The 22,666-nt window shown below is 42.6% G+C and overlaps 1 protein-coding gene across 3 annotated transcripts; it reads left to right on the top strand.

The window, feature by feature from the left end:
• Positions 1–14,895: 14,895 nt before the first annotated feature.
• LOC127301268 (uncharacterized) lies at positions 14,896–18,738 on the top strand. 3 transcript variants are annotated; one of them, XR_007851970.2, is made up of 13 exons: positions 14,897–15,613; positions 15,677–15,821; positions 15,900–15,990; positions 16,250–16,308; positions 16,387–16,464; positions 16,557–16,640; positions 16,797–16,975; positions 17,309–17,431; positions 17,535–17,607; positions 17,751–17,836; positions 17,911–17,995; positions 18,145–18,336; positions 18,496–18,738. XR_007851970.2 is itself a non-coding variant. In XM_051331483.2 (12 exons), exons 1-12 carry the CDS (start codon positions 15,099–15,101, stop codon positions 18,160–18,162), a joined length of 1,530 nt encoding a protein of 509 aa, XP_051187443.1. In that variant the 5' UTR covers positions 14,896–15,098; the 3' UTR covers positions 18,163–18,477. The 3 variants fall into 3 exon arrangements, 2 of the variants coding, with proteins under 2 accessions (XP_051187443.1, XP_051187442.1); XM_051331483.2 differs by lacking the exon at positions 18,496–18,738 and having other exon boundaries at positions 14,896–15,613; positions 18,151–18,477; XM_051331482.1 differs by lacking the exon at positions 18,496–18,738 and having other exon boundaries at positions 18,145–18,477.
• Positions 18,739–22,666: the final 3,928 nt, after the last annotated feature.

Genomic DNA, 22,666 nt, shown 5'->3' with positions numbered 1-22,666 from the left:
ATGACTGGAGAGCCGATATCTTCAATTACTTGAAGGGTTCGGCTCGGGGGGCACCTAAACGGATAAGATACAAGGCTATGAAATATGTCCTTATAGGAGATGACATGTTCTACAGGACGTTGGAAGGGTTACTGCTCAAATGCCTGGGACCAACTGAGTCTAATCGGCTCTTACATGAGGTGCATGAAGGCACCTGTGGAACTCACCAATCGGCTCATAAGATGAAATGGCTGATTAGGCGATCAGGGTTTTATTGGCCCACTATGCTTGAGGATTGCTTCAAGTACTACAAGGGATGCCAAGCGTGTCAGATGTTCGGGAAGATTCAGATGGTACCCGCGTCAGCGATGAACCCTATCATCAAGCCTTGGCCATTTCGAGGTTGGGGCATGGATATGATCGGCAAAATCCATCCTGCATCAAGCAAAGGCCACGAGTGGATTCTAGCCATTACAGATTACTTCACCAAGTGGGTGGAGGCCGTTCCTATGAAGAAGGTAAAATCAGAAGATGTTATCAAATTTGTCAAAGAACACGTCATTCATAGGTTCGGGATTCCCCAAACAATCACGACCGATGGAGGTTCGGTCTTTATTTCTAAAGAATTCAGAAAATTCTGCGATGACATGGGGATTAAGCTGATCCGATCATCTCCATACTATGCTCAAGCCAACGAGCAAGCTGAAGCGTCTAATCAGAGCCTGATCAAGCTGATCAAGAGGAAGATTGACGAGAACCCTAGGGTTTGGCATGAAACACTGTCAGAAGCTTTGTGGGCCTACCGCATGTCATGTCATGGAGCCATAAAGACTTCGCCTTACCAGCTCATCTATGGGCAGGAAGCCGTATTGCCTTGGGAAATTACGGCTGGATCAAGACGTGTCACGTTTCAGAATGATCTAACAGCTGAAGAATATGCAGCTTTGATGAGTGACACTATTGAGGATGCAACGAAACTTAGACTTTGGTCGTTGGAGAAGATTAAAGAGAATAAAGCTAGGGTAGCTCGTGCATACAATAAGAAGGTGAGACCAAAGGAGTTTCAAGTTGGTGATCTAGTATGGGAAGCTGTGTTGCCATTAGGAACCAAGGATAAAGCGTATGGTAAATGGTCTCCTAATTGGCACGGTCCATATAAAGTCGTCCAGGCATTGAAGGGTAATGCATACATGCTAGAGCTTTGGACGGTGCTAAGTTCCCGATGGTATCAATGGTCAACATCTCAAGAAATATTTCCCAAGCATGTGGGATGACCAGTAAATGAAATATGGGGGCCGATTCATGAAATCGGCCAGTAAAAAAAAAATTTATACAAATCATAGCCGATGCGCAGACATCGACTTGAGAAATATGGATATCAGTACAGCCGATGCATGGACATCGACTTTAGAATAACGAAAAAGCCGATGTGTAACCATCGACTCTAGAGGAACAAAACTCAATGGAGCGGATTAACAGATCGGTTTCATGCCAGAGTTCATGGCATCTGAGGTAATTTTCCCGTGGATTTTGCTGAATCTGTGTGTTTGAGACCGGGAGATGGCGTGGACACGTATTGGATCTGTTGACCGTGTGAATAGGCAACTTTTATAGCCTTAAAGCATGTTTATGGCATAAGCCGATGCCTTGCCATCGGTTCTTTATGCATCGACTTCGTTTGACAATCGGCAAAATCGACAAAGAAACAAAATTAATTGGGGAATATTTCTTCATTAATAAAGGATTTCTTACAAAGAAAGAGCCGATTGCTCAAGGAAGGAAAAACAAAAGAAAGGCCTATTGGCCGATCTACTACTACTGCTAGGCCTATGCTACTAGGTCCTAGTCTACGGGCCGTTGCTGCCCTCGTCGTCATCAGAGCTCTCGTCGGCGCTGCTGCCGGCGGGCTCCTCGTCACTGCTCCAGCGGCCCCCAGGGGGGGCCTCATCATCTTCATCATCGACGTTGTCGTCGTCGTCGTCATCATCCGACCCGGCGCGGAACCGCTTCGCCGGCGGGTAATCCTCGAGGGAGTCGTCGTCGTCGTCTTCCTCCTCTTCTTCCTCGGAGAAGGTGTAGCCGTCCCAGGAGAACGAGTCATCCTCGCTCTCCGATTCCAGTTCCCCATCGGCGAGGAACTGGAGCTCTTCGTCTCCGCTGGTCAAGGACTTGTCATCCTCGGACCAGACGGAGGAGGCGTGGTCCTCCTGGTCCCACTCTTCTAGGGCGCGCTCGTCGTGCGCCGCCATCTGAGCCGCCACCGGGTCCCATTCTGGCGTCGGCTCGCGGGAGGAGGAGGAAGAGGAGGAGTAGGACTGGGAGGAGAGATCCGATGAGGCGGAGGAGGAAGAGGAGGAAGACATTGCTCTGGATTGGGGTTTTTTGGGTGCCGATGGCCAGAACAGAGCAAGGGGATGGAGTGGCGAACTGTTCGGAGCGGTTAAATAAAGGGGATATAGTGGAGATTCAATGCCACAGCAGTTTCCGAGGAGGTGGTACCCAAAGAAAAAAAAACAACGGTCAAATCACGCGGAGAAGTTGAGAAGGCAAGGCATCATGACGAAGGATACTGCGACGGTTTTGCTCTGCCACGACATGACCTGACGAAGGAAGAGCAGAGTGATTTTGGAATTATCAATTCCAAAACCAGGGGGGCATGTGTTATCACCAGAATTTGACCGGATCAGAGGTGGGCCGCGATGAAGATTGGGCTTGAAGAAATATACATGAAGAAATACGTGGACCGGCCTTGTACACGAAGTTTGGGCTAGTTTGCACTTGTATCTGTAAATACGTGTCGGTTAGTTAGAGTTTGGTTCGTGCACGGCTGGGATTATTCCCACATTAGAAATTCTACGGACTATAAATATGTATCTAGGGTTATCAAGAAAAACAACAATCACGTTCATCACAAACCAATCTAGGCGCATCGCCAACCCCTTGTTTCGAGGGTTTCTTCCGGGTAAGCATCATGCTGCCTAGATCGCATCTTGCGATCTAGGCAGTATACGTTTATTCAATGTTCATGCGTTGCTCGTGCTGAAGCCTTTTTGATGGCGAGCAACGTAGTTATCATAGATGTGTTAGGGTTAGCATTGCTTTACCGTGCTACATGTTTTCGTCCATGCAACCCTTAGACGTCTAGCCGTCCTTACACCTTTCTTAGGTGTAAGGGCGGCACCTCGCTTGATCATTGTTTAGTAGATTGATGTCTACGCCCCCTCCTTTTCCTGTAGACAGTGTTGGGCCTCCAAGAGCAGAAGTTTGTAGAACAGCAGCAAGTTTCCCTTAAGTGGATCACCCAAGGTTTATCGAACTCAGGGAGGAAGAGGTCAAAGATATCCCTCTCATGCAACCCTGCAACCACAAAGCAAGAAGTCTCTTGTGTCCCCAACACACCTAATAGGTGCACTAGTTCGGCGAAGAGATAGTGAAATACAGGTGGTATGAATATATATGAGCAGTAGCAACAGCACCAGAAAAGTGCTTTGCCCAGGACAGTAAACAAGCAGTAGTAACGCAGCAGTAGTAACGCAGTAAAACAGTAAACAAGCAGCGATAGCAGTATTTAGGAACAAGGCCTAGGGATCATACTTTCACTAGTGGACACTCTCAACATTGATCACATAATAGAATAGATAAATGCATACTCTACACTCTTGTTGGATGATGAACACCATTGCGTAGGATTACACGAACCCTCAATGCCGGAGTTAACAAGCTCCACAATTCAATGTTCATATTTAAATAACCTTAGAGTGCATGAAAGATCAACACGACTAAACCAAGTACTAACATAGCATGCACACTGTCACCTTCACACTATGTAGGAGGAATAGATCACATCAATACCATCATAGCAATAGTTAACTTCATAATCTACAAGAGATCATAATCATAGCATATGCCAAGTACTAACACGGATGCACACACTGTCACCATTACACCGTGCAGGAGGAATAAAACTACTTTAATAACATCACTAGAGTAGCACATAGATGAATAGTGATACAAAACTCATATGAATCTCAATCATGTAAAGCAGCTCATGAGATTATTGTATTGAGGTACATGGGAGAGAGATGAACCACATAGCTACAGCGGAGCCCTCAGCCTCGGGGGTGGATTACTCCCTCCTCATCATGGAGGCAGCGATGGCAGTGAAGACGGCGGTGGAGATGGCTCCGGGGGCAATTCCCCGTCCCGGCAGGGTGCCGGAACAGAGAGTTCTGTCCCCCGAATTGGAGTTTCGCGACGGTGGCGGCGCCCCTGGAGTCTTTCTGGAGTTTCGTCAATTGGTGCTGCGTTTTTAGGTCGAAAGGAGTTTTATAGGCAAAGAGGCGGCGCAGGAGGGCTGACAGGGTGGCCACACTATAGGGGGGCGCGGGCCCCCCCTTGGCCGCGCCGGCCTAGGGTTTGGTGGGCCTGTGCCCCCTCTCCGACTCTTCTTCGGTGTTCTGGAGCCTTCCGGGAAAAATAGGAGGTTTGGCGTTGATTTCGTCCAATTCCGAGAATATTGCCCGAACAGCCTTTCTGGAACCAAAAAAAGCATAAAACAAAGAATCGGCCTTTCGGCATCTCGTCAATAGGTTAGTTCCAGAAAATGCATAAATATGACATAAAGTGTGAACAAAACATGTCGGTATTGTCATAAAACAAGCATGGAACATCAGAAATTATAGATACGTTGGAGACGTATCAGCATCCCCAAGCTTAGTTCCTACTCGTCCTCGAGTAGGTAAACGATAAAAGATAATTTCTGAGGTGACATGCTACCAACATAATCTTAATCATACTATTGTAAAGCATATAAGATGAATGCAGCGATTCGAAACAATGTAAATGCAATGAGTAAACAATTGAATCATATAGCAAAGACTTTTCATGAATAGTACTTTCAAGACAAGCATCAATAAGTCTTGCATAAGAGTTACTCATAAAGCAATAAATTCTTAGTAAAAGGTATTGAAGCAACACAATGGAAGATTAAGTTTCAGCGGTTGCTTTCAACTTGTAACATGTATATCTTATGGATAGTTGTCAATGCAAAGCAATATAACAAGTGCAATAAGCAAGTATGTAAGAATCAATGCACAGTTAACACAAGTGTTTGCTTCTAAGATAGAGAGAAATGGGTAAACTGACTCAACATAAAAGTAAAAGAAAGGGCCCTTCGCAGAGGGAAGCATTGATTGCTATATTTGTGCTAGAGCTTTGGTTTTGAAAGCAAGAAACAATTTTGTCAACGGTAGTAATAAAGCATATGTATCATGTAAATTATATCCTACAAGTTGCAAGTCTCATGCATAGTATACTAATAGTGCCCGCACCTTGTCCTAATTAGCTTGGACTATCGGGATTATCGCAATGCACATGTTTTAACCAAGTGTCACAAAGGGGTACCTCTATGCCGCCTGTACAAAGGTCTAAGGAGAAAGCTCGCATTGGATTTCTCGCTATTGATTATTCTCAACTTAGACATCCATACCGGGACAACATAGACAACAGATAATGGACTCCTCTTTTATGCATAAGCATGTAGCAACAATTAATTTTCTCATATGAGATTGAGGATATATGTCCAAAACTGAAACTTCCACCATGGATCATGGCTTTAGTTAGCGGCCCAATGTTCTTCTCTAACAATATGCACGCTCTAACCATAAGGTGGTAGATCGCTCTTACTTCAGACAAGACGAACATGCATAGCAACTCACATGAAATTCAACAAAAGGTAGTTGATGGCGTCCCCAGGAACATGGTTATCGCACAACGAGCAACTTAATAAGAGATAAAGTGCATAAGTACATATTCAATACCACAATAGTTTTTAAGCTATTTGTCCCATGAGCTATATATTGCAAAGGTAGAGGATAGAATTTTAAAGGTAGCACTTCAAGCAATTTACTTTGGAATGGCGGAGAAATACCATGTAGTAGGTAGGTATGGTGGACACAAATGGCATAGTGGTTGGCTCAAGGGTTTTGGATGCATGAGAAGTATTCCCTCTCGATACAAGGCTTAGGCTAGCAAGGTTGTTTGAAGCAAACACAAGCATAAGCTAGTACATCAAAACTTACATAAAAGACATATTACAAGCATTATAAGACTATACATCGTCTTCCTTGTTGTTCAAACACCTCACTAGAAAATATCTAGACTCTAGAGAAACCACTCATGCAATCCAAATTTTAACAAGCTCTATGTATTTCTTCACTAATAGGTGCAAAGTATATGATGCAAGAGCTTAAACAAGAGCACAACAATTGCCAAGTATCAAGTTATTCAAGACATCATACCAATTACTACATGTAGCATTTTCCGTTTCCAACCATATAACAATTTAACGAAGCAGTTTCAACCTTCGCCATGAACATTAAAAGCTAAGAACACATGTGTTCATACGAACCAGCGGAGCGTGTCTCTCTCCCACACAAGCATTTATTCAAACAAAAACAAAAACAACAGCACACAGATGCTCCAAGCAAAGTACATAAGATGTGGCCGAATAAAAATATAGTTTCAAGAGAAGGAACCTGATAATTTGTCGATGAAGAAGGGGATGCCTTGGGCATCCCCAAGCTTAGATGCTTGAGTCTTCTTGAAATATGCAGGGATGAACCACCGGGGCATCCCCAAGCTTAGACTTTTCACTCTTCTTGATCATAGTATATCATCCTCCTCTCTTGACCCTTGAAAACTTCCTCCACACCAAACTCGAAACAAACTCATTAGAGGGTTAGTGCATAATCAAAAACTCACATGTTCAGAGGTGACACAATCATTCTTAACACTTCTGGACATTGCCCAAAGCTACTGGAAGTCAATGGAACAAAGAAATCCATCCCACATAGCAAAAGAAGCAATGCGAAATAAAAGGCAGAATCTGTCAAAACAGAACAGTCCGTAAAGACGAATTTTATTGAGGCACCATACTTGCTCAAATGAAAATGCTCAAATTGAATTAAAGTTGCGTACATATCTGAGGATCACTCACGTAAATTGGCATAATTTTCTGAGTTACCTACAGAGAATTTTGCCCAGATTCGTGACAGCAAAGAAATCTGTTTCTGCGCAGTAATCCAAATCTAGTATGAACCTTGCTACCAAAGACTTTACTTGGCACAACAAAACACGAAACTAAGATAAGGAGAGGTTGCTACAGTAGTAAACAACTTCCAAGACACAAATATAAAACAAAGTACTGTAGCAAAATAACACATGGGTTATCTCCCAAGAAGTTCTTTCTTTATAGCCATTAAGATGGGCTCAGCAGTTTTAATGATCCACTCGCAGAAAATAGTATTCGAAGCAAAAGAGAGCTTCAAGAGGCAAATTCAAAACAAATTTAAGTCTAACATGCTTCCTATGAAGAGGAATCTTGTACACAAATGAATTCATGAAGAACAAAGTGACAAGCATAAGAGGATAAAACACGAGTAACTTCAAGATTCTCAACATAAAGAGGGGAAACTTAATATTATTTAGATGCATATAACCATATTTCCCTCTCTCATAATAACTTTCAGTAGCATCATTGATGAAATCCACAATATACCCATCACTTAAAACATTCTTATCATGGTTCATATGCATAGAAGTATCATTAATTTTGGCATAAGAAGAGTTCTTCTCATTAATAGTAATTGGAGCAAGATTATTATCAAGAATTTGAACATGGTAAACAAGTTGCATATTAAGGGAATTATTTTTGGTAATCCAATCATGGCTATGACAAGTTTCATAAGGATAGTTATAACCTATATCATAGCATTCTTTATAATAATCATCAAAGATCGGAGGCACAGTGTCATCATAAGAAATAGAATAGTTATCTTTCACAGTTGGTTTATCTGTGTCCATACCATCATTGTTATTAGAAGGAGATGTATCAAACACATAATGATCAGTAGCAAAAGGATTTTCAAACACCTCTTCCCCAAGCTTAGAGCTTTCTATATCATTATGGGAGGAAGCATGGATAGCACTGACACTATGGCAATTATTATCATTATTTTTAGAATTAGTTTCCCAGAGATTTGCAATATCAAAAGTAGTGTGCTCATTCGAATCATGATCGCTAATGTATGTAAAGGGCATAGGAAGATCATCATATTCAGATTCATTATCACAATAATTATTAGGAGCAACATACTTACGGTTACCTAGCGTTATCTCATTCACGCGAGGATACGCCGTTACCTCTTTCTTTTTATTCTCCTTCTTCTTCTTCTTCTTCTTCTTCTTCTTCTTCTTCTTCGTTCCCTTCTTCTTCTTCTTCTTCTTCTTCTCTTCCTTCTCCTCGTTCCCTTCTTTAGGAGGAAGAGGCTTGAAGGGTGGCTTGTCCGCATAACCTGATTTACTTTCAGAAACAATAGAAGAAACTTGGGAGGATCCCTCCTTTTCATTAATTAGTTGAAAACACACAGCGGTCCTATCATATTTTGGCAAGGTGTCATCTTCTAAAATATTTTGTATGTAAGTATTTGTATGGCTATTATCAATGCAATAAGAAAAACACCCATGCAGGACATCATCAATATCAAGATCACTCATATGTAACAAAGAGATTTTTCGCGACAGTTCTTTACACCCCAAAAATAAAGTAAGTGCATCATGCTGATTAGGAGTAATTTCATCATCACAATACAAATTTGCAGCACTCATTGGGTTCAAATTATCATTGGAGGAGCATTGAAAATTAAAATGACCCACTTCACGGCAAACTTCACAAATAAAAGGATAGAGGGCACAAACTTTTTTACCAAGATCATCTAGAGCCCTAAACCACTTTCTAGTTTTTTCATTAGCATGATGGATACAATATTCATCTTTGATTTGATTAATTCCACAAGGTCTATGTATTCCACAAAAATTAACATGCTTATAGGAAATAGCATTCTTAGGAGTTTGAGCATGCTTATTGCAATAATTAACAACAATTTCATTCTTCATACAAGCCTCTTTAAAAGGTTCATGATACTTATCAAAATTCTTTTTAGGCAATTCAAAATGAGAAGCAAAGGCTTTATAAAGATTTGCAGCAACTTGAGAGTCAAGACCATAAGTAGCACTCATATTTCGAAATTTATCGGTATCCATAAAAGCTTCAATGCATTCATAATCATAATTTATACCTGACTCTTTACCTTTGTCGTTCTCCCATCCTTCAGCGTTCTCCTCAATCCGATCGAGAAGATCCCACCTAGCTTCAACCTCCTTGCTTGTGAAAGATCCCTCCGAACACGCGTCCAGATAGTCCTTGTGTTGTCCTGAAAGCCTCGCATAAAAATTGTTAACAATAACATTACGGGGGAGCTCATGAATGGGACATTTGAGCATTAGTGACTTCAGTCTCCCCCACGCTTGAGAAATACTCTCTCCATCACGAGGATAAAAGTTATAAATATAATTCCTATCAATATGCACTTCATGAGGAGGATAAAATTTAGAATAAAAGAGAGATGCAATTTCCTCCCAACCAAGAGAATGTCTATTCTTCAACAATTTATACCAATGCGCCGCTTTACCAGACAGCGAAACAGAGAATAGCTTCTTCCTCACTTCATCCATAGAGATACCTGCACACTTGAATAACCCGCATAATTCGTGCAAAAACAGTAAATGATCTCTAGGATGGACAGTTCCATCCCCTTTATAGTGGTTGTCCATAACACGTTCAATAATTTTCATAGGTATTTTATACGGAATACTTTCAGCAGGTGGATTTAAAATATCAGAAGCATCATTAGAGTTATCGCATATGGGAGATAAAGCATTATCAGAGCAAAATATTTCTTCCAAAGCTGAGGAGCAAAAAAGATTATTTTTATATAAACTAGCTTCCCCAAGCTTAGACTTATCCATAGTATTAGCTGTGATTGCGTTCATACTAATATGTTCCATGGGTTTTTTAATTTTCGCATCAAACAATTCTAGATCAGGAAAAAGATTAAAAAGCTCACCAATTTTGTTGTTGTTTTCCATTATGCCTAACTAGTGAAAATAAAAACAAGAAACAAAAAGATGCAATTGCAGAATCTAAAGGAGATAGCTTCGAGCACTCACACACCGGCAACAGTGCTAGGAAATAGCTTAGTAGTCGGAGGATGTGAATACCTTTTACCTTACCTCCCCGGCAACGGCGCCAGAAAATAGCTTGATGTCTACGCCCCCTCCTTTTCCTGTAGACAGTGTTGGGCCTCCAAGAGCAGAGGTTTGTAGAACAGCAGCAAGTTTCCCTTAAGTGGATCACCCAAGGTTTATCGAACTCAGGGAGGAAGAGGTCAAAGATATCCCTCTCATGCAACCCTGCAACCACAAAGCAAGAAGTCTCTTGTGTCCCCAACACACCTAATAGGTGCACTAGTTCGGCGAAGAGATAGTGAAATACAGGTGGTATGAATATATATGAGCAGTAGCAACAGCACCAGAAAAGTGCTTTGCCCAGGACAGTAAACAAGCAGTAGTAACGCAGCAGTAGTAACGCAAAGAAACGATAAACAAGCAAATGATAGCGATATTTAGGAACAAGGCCTAGGGATCATACTTTCACTAGTGGACACTCTCAACATTGATCACATAACAGAATAGATAAATGCATACTCTACACTCTTGTTGGATGATGAACACCATTGCGTAGGATTACACGAACCCTCAATGCCGGAGTTAACAAGCTCCACAATTCAATGTTCATATTTAAATAACCTTAGAGTGCATGAAAGATCAACACGACTAAACCAAGTACCAACATAGCATGCACACTATCACCTTCACACTATGTAGGAGGAATAGATCACATCAATACCATCATAGCAATAGTTAACTTCATAATCTACAAGAGATCATAATCATAGCATACGCCAAGTACTAACACGGATGCACACACTGTCACCATTACACCGTGCAGGAGGAATAAAACTACTTTAATAACATCACTAGAGTAGCACATAGATGAATAGTGATACAAAACTCATATGAATCTCAATCATGTAAAGCAGCTCATGAGATTATTGTATTGAGGTACATGGGAGAGAGATGAACCACATAGCTACAGCGGAGCCCTCAGCCTCGGGGGTGGATTACTCCCTCCTCATCATGGAGGCAGCGATGGCGGTGAAGATGGCGGTGAAGACGGCGGTGAAGATGGCTCCGGGGGCAATTCCCCGTCCCGGCAGGGTGCCGGAACAGAGAGTTCTGTCCCCCGAATTGGAGTTTCGCGACGGTGGCGGCGCCCCTGGAGTCTTTCTGGAGTTTCGTCAATTGGTGCTGCGTTTTTAGGTCTAAAGGAGTTTTATAGGCGAAGAGGCGGCGCAGGAGGGCTGACAGGGTGGCCACACTATAGGGGGGCGCGGGCCCCCCCTTGGCCGCGCCGGCCTAGGGTTTGGTGGGCCTGTGCCCCCTCTCCGACTCTTCTTCGGTGTTCTGGAGCATTCCGGGAAAAATAGGAGGTTTGGCGTTGATTTCGTCCAATTCCGAGAATATTGCCCGAACAGCCTTTCTGGAACCAAAAACAGCAGAAAACAGCAACTGGCCTTTCGGCATCTCGTCAATAGGTTAGTTCCAGAAAATGCATAAATATGACATAAAGTGTGAACAAAACATGTCGGTATTGTCATAAAACAAGCATGGAACATCAGAAATTATAGATACGTTGGAGACGTATCATAGGTCCGATCCGTTATGATTGCTCCTTGATCCTTCAAGGATTAGTTTAATATCTGCATAGTTAGGCCTTACAAACGGGTTGAAGGATCCAGTAGCACGTAGGGTGTAGTTTGCTAACCTTAGACAAGATGTTCCGGGGATCAACTTAATGTTGGTTTTTAGGCCTTGTCTAGGGTCGGTTTATTATCACCGTGCGTGGCTGTCAGGCTCAATCACGAGTAGGATGTTCCGATTATGCGGTGAAAACCCTAGATCGTCGTAGGTCGTTTTAGCTTTGTTTTGATCAAGCAGGACCACCATGCAATCGTAAACCCCATACGAGTCATGGGTGGATCGGCTCCTTGAGCCGATTCACGGGGCAACCTGAGAGCCGATCGAGGCTCGTATTTAATGTTTACGTGTATACCATGCAGGAAACTAAGCGAAGCAAATCCATCACCTTCCTGATCAGGTATAGATCAGGTGGCACGCCCTTGCACCAGCATCGGGACGTGCGTACCAGGAGCTTTGCGGGCCATCGCTCGGAGGGACCAGGGCCAGCCGCAGTCCTAGGTTGTTTCCGGCTCTTCGTGTTGCCAGCCGTTGCTCGCCGGTGGGTTTCGGACGCCAACAGAAGGAAATTGAGCCCAAATAATTTTGAAGGGCCAAACTTGTGCGTTGATGATTGGGCTTGTAGAGTTACGCCATTCAAAGTCCACCACATTTCCATTTCCGGAGTGATATACAAATCTATAAATGTTTATTAAACAAACATTATAGTTTGACCTACCGAAAAATGACATGGTGGTTCTAAGAAGGCAAACGTATTCGATTTTAATCCCACATTTTTCTTTTGTGTGTAGATCAAATCTGAGAGGATATATTAACGAAAATTTACATGCACATACTAGACATGCATATGTATTTTAATATTTTTCAAAACTTTTTGAGTTTTAGAAAGAAGGTTTTTGATCTTTTTATTCAAATCAAGCTCATGTAGCTCAGGATATAAATGAACTTTTCGTACATCCATGTAAACAAATTAAAATGTAAAAGGGACAATATAGAAGTTATTAATTGGCATGTACCTATGGATCAAGCTTCATTCGATCCATCCATACTCAGAGATTTGAAACTTGACTCAGTGAAAATCAATAAAGAAGTAGAGTGGATTATTAGAATATAATATTTCCTCTTATCAAAGTCTCAGGAGTGGACCATTTTATGATTTGGAAGGAGAGTCTTGCGACGTACCTGAAACGTTTGATAAACAATTGAAGTTCTAGACATAAATGATACACCTGTTAATTATATCACCAAGGATCCACTTGTAGCCATCGTTATATGGATCTAGACCTATGCAGTTCATCGAGGAGAGGTCCATCAAAGATACCAAGGGGGGATATGTTTCCCTAGTTACCCTTAATAGTCTATATCTCTTAGAGTTATTTCTATATTTCCAAGTTAGTCACTAGTCTGGCTTAGCCTCCATAATAGAGAAGCAAAAAAAAATTAGACCCAATTATTGTCGAAGATCGCCGTAGATCTACGACATACGGCCTCTCAACACATCCAACCCACAAAGTCCAAGACCTCTAGACATGAAGACCCACATTTAGAAGCTTTGTTGACCTAACGTATCATGCCACACCAAGAATTTCACAAACACTTTCCTGAACGAGATGTACATTGAAGGAAGGTTACAAGATCAACTTCGCATGCAATACATTTGAAGACCTAAGGTACAACATAGATACTTTTGCCATCGACGCTTATAGATATATGAAGACCATTCCACCAAAGGCATCCTATAAGTTACGGCCTATGACCACCGCATTCTGTGCGGGAGTCCAAGACCTGGTTTTGTGGTTTCCATAGACATAAACCTTAGATATATTCTCATCTCACGAGCACAATTACAAGATTGGTAAGATCCATTTGTATCAAGTCTTGTACTTTCTTGTGATCACACCATGGATAGTGTGAGTGAACTTCACTATCTTAATCTTTGATCCAACTTTGTTCTCTTCATAAATACGGGGTGTATTTTTCTTTAATTATTCTTGTTCTCTTGGGCTGGAAAGCATAGTGTTACTATTATTTGTATGTTTTCGGATTGTCTTAGTTTTTCAAGGAACAACCATCATAGCTAGCTTCTTCAGTATCAAACAATATATCCCCCACACGGAAATTCAATTCGGCTCCCGGGTGCGTATGCTCCTTCTACCAAAAATACATATTTCGAAATGTTAAAAAATTTGGATAAAAAAATCTACATGTACATCTCCATAATGTATGTGCATTCGCCAAATTTCATGAAAAACTAATATTTTTTGTGGTCTATGCAAAAAGGAGAAAGTTTATCTTGTGAAAAGCATTATTTTTAGCACTAGATTTTATCTTTTTTACACACGTCACATGATAAGGCGATTTTTTATGAAACGACTTTGTGAGCGCGTAGCACGTGAAGATGTACGTACAAATTTTTTGTTTCAATTTTTCCTAAATTTAAAATGTACGTAAAATGCATTTCAAAATATAGGGAGCATATGCACCCATGTTCCAAAACACCACTGGGAGCATATGCTCCCTCTATTTTGAAATGCATCTTACATATATTTTGAATTTCAAAAAAATTAAAACCAAAAATTCACATGTAAATCTTCTCGTGCTACATGCTTACAAAGTTGTTTCATAAAAAATCGACTTATCATGTCATGTGTGTAAAAAGGACAAAACTTAGTGCTAAAAATAATGCTTTTCACAAGATAAGTTTTCTCTTTTTTATATAGACCATAAAAAATATTGGTTTTTCGTGAAACTTGACGAACGAACATATATTATGAAGACGTACATGTAAATTTTTTTGTTAAAAAATTTCGGCATTTCAAAATATGATTTTTTGGTAGAGGGTGCATACGCACCCGGGAGCCGAATTGAATTTCCGTCCCCCACAAGAGTTTTCAAATACAAAAAGATGTTCATCAACCCAATTACACAAGATTTTGAAGGTAAAGGTGTTGTAGCTATACAATCTGCATACACCGCCGTGGGTTCACCTTCATTCATAGTCTCTCTTGCCCTGAACATAGCAGCTCCACCACCTCGAGTTTGCCAACTCTAAGCCTGCACACATTGCAATTGCTTCGGCCATGGGCCATGGCTGCAATTGCCACATGTGCTATATGGTATCGTTCTCTTTCTTCAAACGAAAGCAAATTATAAAGCGATAATAATTATTCAGTTGGAGTATTGACTATGGGCAGTACCAGGGACTGCTTGGAGTGGAGACACCTGACGGCTGAACCCAACAGCAATGCTGGCACGAGTCGCACGGCCACCGTTCGTCCTCTGTCCTCACCGAGCCGCCAAACTCGCAACCGCCGCCCACGCGCGCCGGCGACGCAGCTCTTTCTGACTTCCTCTTCCTCCCCTCGCCGGCGGCCGGCGGCGGCGACACCCGATCGCGTCGCATGACCAGGAGCCAAACCCCGAAATCCCTCGCCGTCCTGCTCCGCGCCAGGATGCACCCGGACCCTATCCCCTCACCCCCGCACGCTCCGTCACCCCCCGACTCCAGCGCCCCGCCCGCCGCCGCCTCCTCCTCGGTCCGCCAATGGCTCCACGCCTCCGTATCCGCGGCCTCCCCGTCCCCCGCCGCCCTCGACTGCTTCTCAGACGGGTACCGCTCCCTCGACCGCCCCGGCCGCCACGAGATCCTCCGGTCCCTCGCGACCGACTACGACGTGCCCCGCGCGCGGGTCCGCGACCTCATGCGCCAGTACGTGAGCGTCTCCGCCACCGGGGATGAGCACCCGGGGGCCGAGAAGGAGGACGGCGGCGCCGCGTCGGCGCTGTACCGTATGGAGCGTGGCCTCCGGGACGCGCTACGCCCCAAGTACGCCGGGTTCCTTGAGGCCATGAACGCGCAGCCCGGCGGGCTCAAGTTCCTCGCCGTCATCCGCGCCGACCTCCTCGCCTTGCTGGGGTGAGATTGACACCCTTGCTGGTTCTCTCCGGTGTAATTGGCACTTACAGCTGTGCAATGCAGGGAGGAGAATGCTCCAGTGCTGCGTGCGCTGGATGGGTACTTGAAGGAGAAGCTGGTGACATGGCTCAGCCCGGCGGCCCTGGCGCTCCACCAGATAACCTGGGATGATCCTGCCACCTTGCTGGAGAAGATTGTGGCTTATGAAGTTTGTCTCCAACTCACGATTAAATTGTTCGATGTGCAATCTTGTGGTTTAGTTGATGAATGTGTTCTTGTTTCTCAGGCTGTGCATCCAATCAGGAATCTGATAGACTTGAAGAGGAGGCTGGGCGTTGGCCGACGTTGTTTCGGTTACTTCCATCCAGCGATACCAGGTAAGTTTGAACATTAAAATTTTACTGAAGCACAAAAGTTTTAACTACACAAGCATAACCAAATGTGTCACCGAGAGTTGATATTTAGCTGCAGAACATCTGAAGTATTTTCGTACACATGATTGATTTTTTTTCTTAAGGATAAAATATGCATGTGTCACACTTCTTTGTTAAACAGAGGTTGATTCACAGTTTTCAGATTATGTTTTGAGTCTAAGCAACTTTATCTTAGTGATGTTACTGTCTTAATTAACGCTAGGGGAGCCCCTGATTTTCATCGAAGTTGCTCTCCTCAAAGACATGGCCACATCTATACAGGTTATTAAACTTTGGCATGGTTTTTAAATGTGTGATCTACCCTACTCCTTTGCACCTTATGTTCTCTTGTCATACCAGGAAGTTTTACTGGATGTCCCTCCAATTGCTGAATCTGAAGCTAAATGTGCACTGTTTTACTCAATATCGTCAACCCAGGTAAACAAAGTTCTTATGGATTGTTAATATGAAGCAAAGCAGTATGTGCTAGCATGAGCGAAAACTTGCTGATTGTCTATTGCTGTTGCCAGCCAGGATTATCAGGTATTAATTTGGGAAAGTTCCTTCTCAAGCGCGTCATTGACATGTTGAGAAAGGATATGCCTTCAGTGCAGGTATTGCTTCTAATATATCGTTTTTTGTTGTCTACAAATGAAATATTTGATGTAGCACTAACTGTAAACACAAATTCGTCCTAGTAACGAAGTTTAATTTAGCTACAGTTACAGATACATTTAATATCATGTATTATTCCTTGGCTTTATATGCAGATCTTTGCTACACTTAGCCCAATACCTGGTTTCATGCAATGGCTTCTCGCTAAGCTGGCCTCACAAATAAAATTAGCAGAGAGAGAGTTGCAAGAGGGTAATTCATTAGAAATTGCCGGTTCTGCTTTCAGAGAATCCATCCTTCTCCCAGAGGAAGAGAAGCTGCTACAGAACGCTGTGTATGTTCCATACTTCCATATAGAAATCTTGCAAATTTCACCTGACCAAGTTAAACCTTCTATTTATGTTTAGCTTATCTTATCATTTTTTTTTTGTTATGTTTTGGGATTTCCTTGCCATCAATCCACATGTTCCAGGAAATACCCATGAATTCATGAACTTTTTTACTATCTTTCATAATATTTGATTTTTTATTTAAGAAAAAGGTATTTTAACTTAGATTGCTTATGTTAATATTTTGACTACTCATTGGATTCAACAAAGAAACAGGGTGAACGGTTACTCGTCGATTTGTTGTCATCTGTGCTCATACAGTTGTACTCTTGTTGCAGTGAACAAGTTAATAGTAAACAAGGAATTGAACTTTTGCAAGATATACTGACATCAAGCCTGTGGGTAAAGTCTGACAAATTATCTGCTGCGCTAAAATCTCCTCTTATGCGTTTGTGTGCAAGGTGTGTAAAAGGACAAGGACACATTGAAATTTGGAATTCTACCAACATAAATTTAGCATTATTCATTATATGTGAATTGATAGTCTTCTCATTTAATGTATAGGTATCTTGCCAGAGAGAAAAAGCGAGGAAAAGCTCTAGATGCTGTTGCAAACTTTCACTTACAAAATGGAGCAGTAAGCTAGCCAATATCATCCCACGTCTTTCTAATGTTTCACTGTTGCTATTTCACTGTATGAAATTTTGGCTGAATTGCATTGAAGGTATTTTGAACAATTCAGCAGCCTTACCTAACAACTTAACACCACTTCCATGGCAGATGATTGAGAGAATAAACTGGATGGCTGACCAATCAGAGAAGGGCATTGAACAAAGTGGAGGTATCATGGTCAATTATCTGTACAGGTATGTTTTTTATTGAAAGAATTCAATCCACATAACTTTTCGATGGCTTTCATGGATACTATCGATATGTTCAGGTTAGAGAATATAGAAGAGTATGCACTGTCTTATTCGGGTACAGGGCATATCCATGCTTCACCTAGCCTCTCCAAATATGTTGAGGTATGTTATACTCTTGGTTGGTATGAGATTTCACATCTCATGTTATGATATGACGTTTTCTTCTTCTGTACTTCAATGTTATAACCTTCATCTGTTTTTATTCTACCTATGTATCCTCAGTGCCCTCACTGAAATATTCTGTAACACAGGAACAGCCAAATACATGAGACAGAGATGCAGTTGCTTCCCATTGACACGTGGCCTATATGTGTGATGCAGTCGACGAAGATACTTTGCAATGATATAATACGACACCTATTTTCCGGTTTATTGTGGACGTTCCTGGGACATGTTTAATTTGGCAGTGGCTGTTCTGAATACTTTCTGAAAGCCACAAAGGGGTACGAACAGATGACTCTGACTAGCTCTTCATCCCTTTTGTTTGGCAATTGTAACAGAAAATACAGCATATATACCTTGCACATGAACATGCAAGAACATACGATATATTGGCATTACTAATTTATAAACTTTTTGATACATATCTTATTTTTTTGCAGGTAATACGTGTCTCATTTATAGAATAAATATCAAGTTACAAGCCACGTCAACATCGACATGACAAAACTGAAAGGATATGAGAACCCTAGCTTTTGCAAAAGGGACCTTCGGCCAGAAAAGAAAATTACAATCCTGGCTGAAGAAACCCTTGAGCAAAACACGAACGCATGTCATATAAACTGGAAACATGCACACCATTATGTATGTATGCACACTACATTATAAGATCACATCTTCTATTAGTGGGGAAAATCGGAGAGAGTGCGGCTCACCTCATTCTGAAAGATCGAGATGTCGCCTAGAGGGGGGGGGGGGGGTGAATAGGCAATTACAAACTCTTACGGATTTGTCTTGTAAGAATGCGGAATTAAACTATCGTTTAGTTTACAAGCACAAACCCTAAATATGCTAAGCTCAACTAGGTGTAACAATAGCAACTAGAGCTAAGCAAGATATGCACAAGATATATGTAGCACAAGTGATAGCAAGATATATGTACTTCAAGCACGATGGCTATCACAAGGAAAGAGAGCTCGGGTATAGAAATAACCGAGGCACGCGGAGACGAGGATGTATTCCCGTGTTCCCTTGCTTTGCAACAAGGTACGTCACGTTTGGAGGAGTGGAGGTCCACGAAGGATTCCCCGCGCTACGAAGGCTCACCCTATTCTCCGAACCACACCCACGAAGGATTATGGCCCTTTCCTTATGGTTAGCTTTTCCTCCGCTCCGGAGATGGCAAGCTCCACAACCACTTCACAAGCTCCACGAAGGAGAAGCCCGGGCCCCTTCACAATCTTCCACGAAGAGATCACCGGGACACCCACCAAGCCAACTAGGAGGTCACCCTCCAAGAGTAACAAGTTCACGATCTCTCACTCGAACAAATCGTGGTGGAGAGCTCAACACTATGCAATGATGCAAAGCAAGAACACCGGAGGTGTTCAAGTCCTTCACACTCAAATCCCACCAAAGCAACGAATGCTAGGATGAGATTGGAGAGGAAGAACAAGGGGGAAAGTCAACCAAAGACTCCAAGATCTAGATCCCAAGAGATTCCCTCACTTAGAGAAGAAATGGTTTGGTGGAAGTGTAGATCTAGATCTCCTCTCTCAAATCCTCAAATATGAGCAAGAATCATGGGGGGGGGGGACAAGAGAGAGAGCAACTTCTTCAAATGCAACAATGGAGGTGAGAGAAAGGGAAGAAGTACTCAGCCCAAGGTGGAAGAAGGGCTATTTATAGCCCAAGAGCAAATATAACCGTTGGGAAAAAGTTGGGCTGAGTCAGCCGTCGAGGAGGCCGGTCAACCGGGCCTGGGACCGGGCCGTCCGGTTTAGGACCCGGTCAGACCGGACCTGAGCCAGAGCCATCCGGTCCACAGACCGGTCGACCGGGCTAGTGACCGGACCAAGCTGAAAAGCTTACTGGATAGTGCCCGGATGGCACCGGTCCAGGGGCCGGTTTGAACCGGGCCATCCGGTCAGACGGCCGGTCACGCCGGGCTAGAAACCAGACCAAGATTAAAAGCTTACTGGATAGAGCCCGGATGGCACAGGTCCAGGGGCCGGTTTGAACCGGGCCATCCGGTCAGACGGCCGGTCACGCCGGGCTAGAAACCGGGCCAGCAGGAAATCATGTTATACAAAAACTGTGATAACTTTTGTGTCCGGACCCCGATTGACATGAAACCAATTTTGTTGGAAATATAATGACGAATAGAACCCCAACAAAAACTGGAAATATGGAGACTCCTCACAGAACATTTTAGATGATTTTAGAGAGGGAGTCTCCCACCGTCAAGAAACGGTAAAGACGTCCAAACTCGAAAACGCAATAGAAGATGCATGCGGATTCCGTTTTCGATGAACTTGGGCTTGTTGTAAAGCTAGCAACAAGCTCAAGAACCTCACACAGAGAAACACCAAGAAGCAATAGGGATATGCAAAGTATGCAAAGGATTGAGCTCTCTAAGACGATGCGATCAAGTTACCTAACCGAAAGCCCCTCTTGATAGTGCGGCTATTTATCCTATAATCCGGTCTCCCAACAACCACCTTGAGACCGGTAAAAGGAAAACCTAGCAAGGCCATACCTTTGCCTTGCGCATCCCGCTTGATCTTGATGATAGCTCTTCAAGCTCCACTCAAGCCGGAATGCCTCACTTGATCATCGTCGCTTCGTGAAGACTCACAAATGCTCCCCCATACACCATGATGGGAAAGCTCTATTGATGCACATCTTCACATGTCCATTATCACCAAATGGACGGCAAGCTTCAAGCATGTGATCCACTTGAGATGCTCATCTTGAACTTGCCCGACTTAACCTTGTACCTTCTCATACTCTCATAAGATAGAGCATGGCTAATATTGAGTTCCACATAAGAACTCCATCTTCATTTCTTCTTCTTGATCATATCACATATGTATCTTCAAACCGATGATCTTTATCTTCATGGCATCCATACTTGAATCCAACACATGGAGAACAAGTAGTACCTATGGAATATTCCTTCATATAAACTCAATGAAAACATTAGTCCATAGGGGTTGTCATTAATTACCAAAACCACACATAGGGGCAATGTACCCTTACACATTCTTTTCTTGTGTTAGCACAAAATTTTCCATCGTTTCGTTTTTTTTTTGTACAGGTTCCACGGTTATTCTTTTTTTTTACTTTTGCAGGGTTTGTTTCGGTGGAGCGGATTTTCCACAAGTATTTGTGCATCCCCTATTAAAAAAAAAGTTGCAAAACTATTTTTTTTCATCTTGGATGTACTACGATACAACATAAACACTTGCCAAAGTTTTAGCCAAAATAAATGTGTGGCAAAAAAAGAAAGACAAAATACAAGTATAGAAATTAATATAGAACGTGCTGTGCATCTATGAATACTTTGAGTTCTTTTGAAAACTCATAAATCTATTATACAATGCATTTTTTTTTTTTTGCAACCTTTGCAGAGTCCCATTCCTCCTATTTGGTTCATATGATTCTATAAATGCAAGAATAAGAAAAAATTATGATTCCAATGTCATGACATATCAAATTCAACATGAATTGAACATACAATTTAAAGCAGCAACGAAGTGTATATTTTTTTTGCGAAAATTCCTCCTATCCATTAATAATCATCAACACTAGTACAAAAATGTCTAAAAGTAATAAACATTACAAATAGGTCGTTGGACCACCTAGCGACGACTACAGACACTAGCACAACCCGAAGGCGCGCCGCCGTCCTCGCCCCTCCATCACCGGAGCCAGGCAAAGCTTGTCGTAGTAGAGCTTGTTGTAGTAGATAGCGGGAAGTCGTCGTGCTAAGGCTCCAAAGGACCAGCGCACCAGAGCAGTAACCATCGCCAACGATGACAACCGTAGATTGGAAGAGACTGACCAGAAACCACACAATCGAACACGAAAGACGATCGGATCACGGGGGATTCGCCGGACACACAACTCCACACGTCCTCCGCCGGCGCTAGATGCACCACCGGAGCGAGGATAGGACAGGGAGGACCTTATTCTGACTTCACTTCAGGAAGTAGCCGCCGCCTCACCATCCCGAAGAAGACACCAAAAACAAACTAAACGAAAAACTGAAAACTGAAACCTTCCCGCCGGCGAGAGGCCGCGGTCCGCCACACCTCCAAAACCCAAAGGGCACCGGAGGTGGAGCGGACCAGCAGCGTCGCCGGCGAGAGGGATGGAACCTAGATGGGTTTTAGAGCCGCCTCAAAACGCTTTGCTGCTCCGTAACAACGAGATGTATATGATGACTACCTCAAGATCTGGCGGTTCTGTCTCTCGTAGATGCTGCGTGCGAGTATTATGTTGAGCGTACGTGTGTATTGTATTTCTGAAAAGAATGTTAAAGTTGCCAGACGTAACCTGTTAAAATAATAGGCCTAGAACTTATGTGTTACCGTGTAACCAAAAAGTCTGAAAAACAGTTTTGTCGAAACATGAGCATGCACAAAGTCTTTCCATGGAAAATCGACCTTGTGTAAAAACGACAAATTTTGGAAAAATAAGTTTTTTTTTCTGAGACATATTTTGTCTTTCTTACATCGACCATAAAAAATATCTTTTTTGCGAAATTGTACAAATGCACATTGTCGAGATGTACATGCGAAAAAATTTATTTGATTTTTTTGACAATTA

This window comes from Lolium perenne, chromosome 5, assembly GCF_019359855.2.
Source record: "Lolium perenne isolate Kyuss_39 chromosome 5, Kyuss_2.0, whole genome shotgun sequence".
Lineage (NCBI taxonomy): Eukaryota > Viridiplantae > Streptophyta > Magnoliopsida > Poales > Poaceae > Lolium > Lolium perenne.
This window is presented reverse-complemented; position numbering and strand designations above follow the sequence as displayed.

What these genes read in the sequence shown, in the direction of transcription:
- LOC127301268 (XM_051331482.1), top strand. Translation starts at nt 15,099, where the DNA reads ATGACCAGGAGCCAAACCCCGAAATCCCTCGCCGTCCTGCTCCGCGCC. An exon ending in CTTCCATCCAGCGATACCAG is followed by an intron (nt 15,991 to 16,249) that starts GTAAGTTTGAAC and finishes AATTAACGCTAG; the next exon opens with GGGAGCCCCTGATTTTCATC. An exon ending in AGGATATGCCTTCAGTGCAG is followed by an intron (nt 16,641 to 16,796) that starts GTATTGCTTCTA and finishes CTTTATATGCAG; the next exon opens with ATCTTTGCTACACTTAGCCC.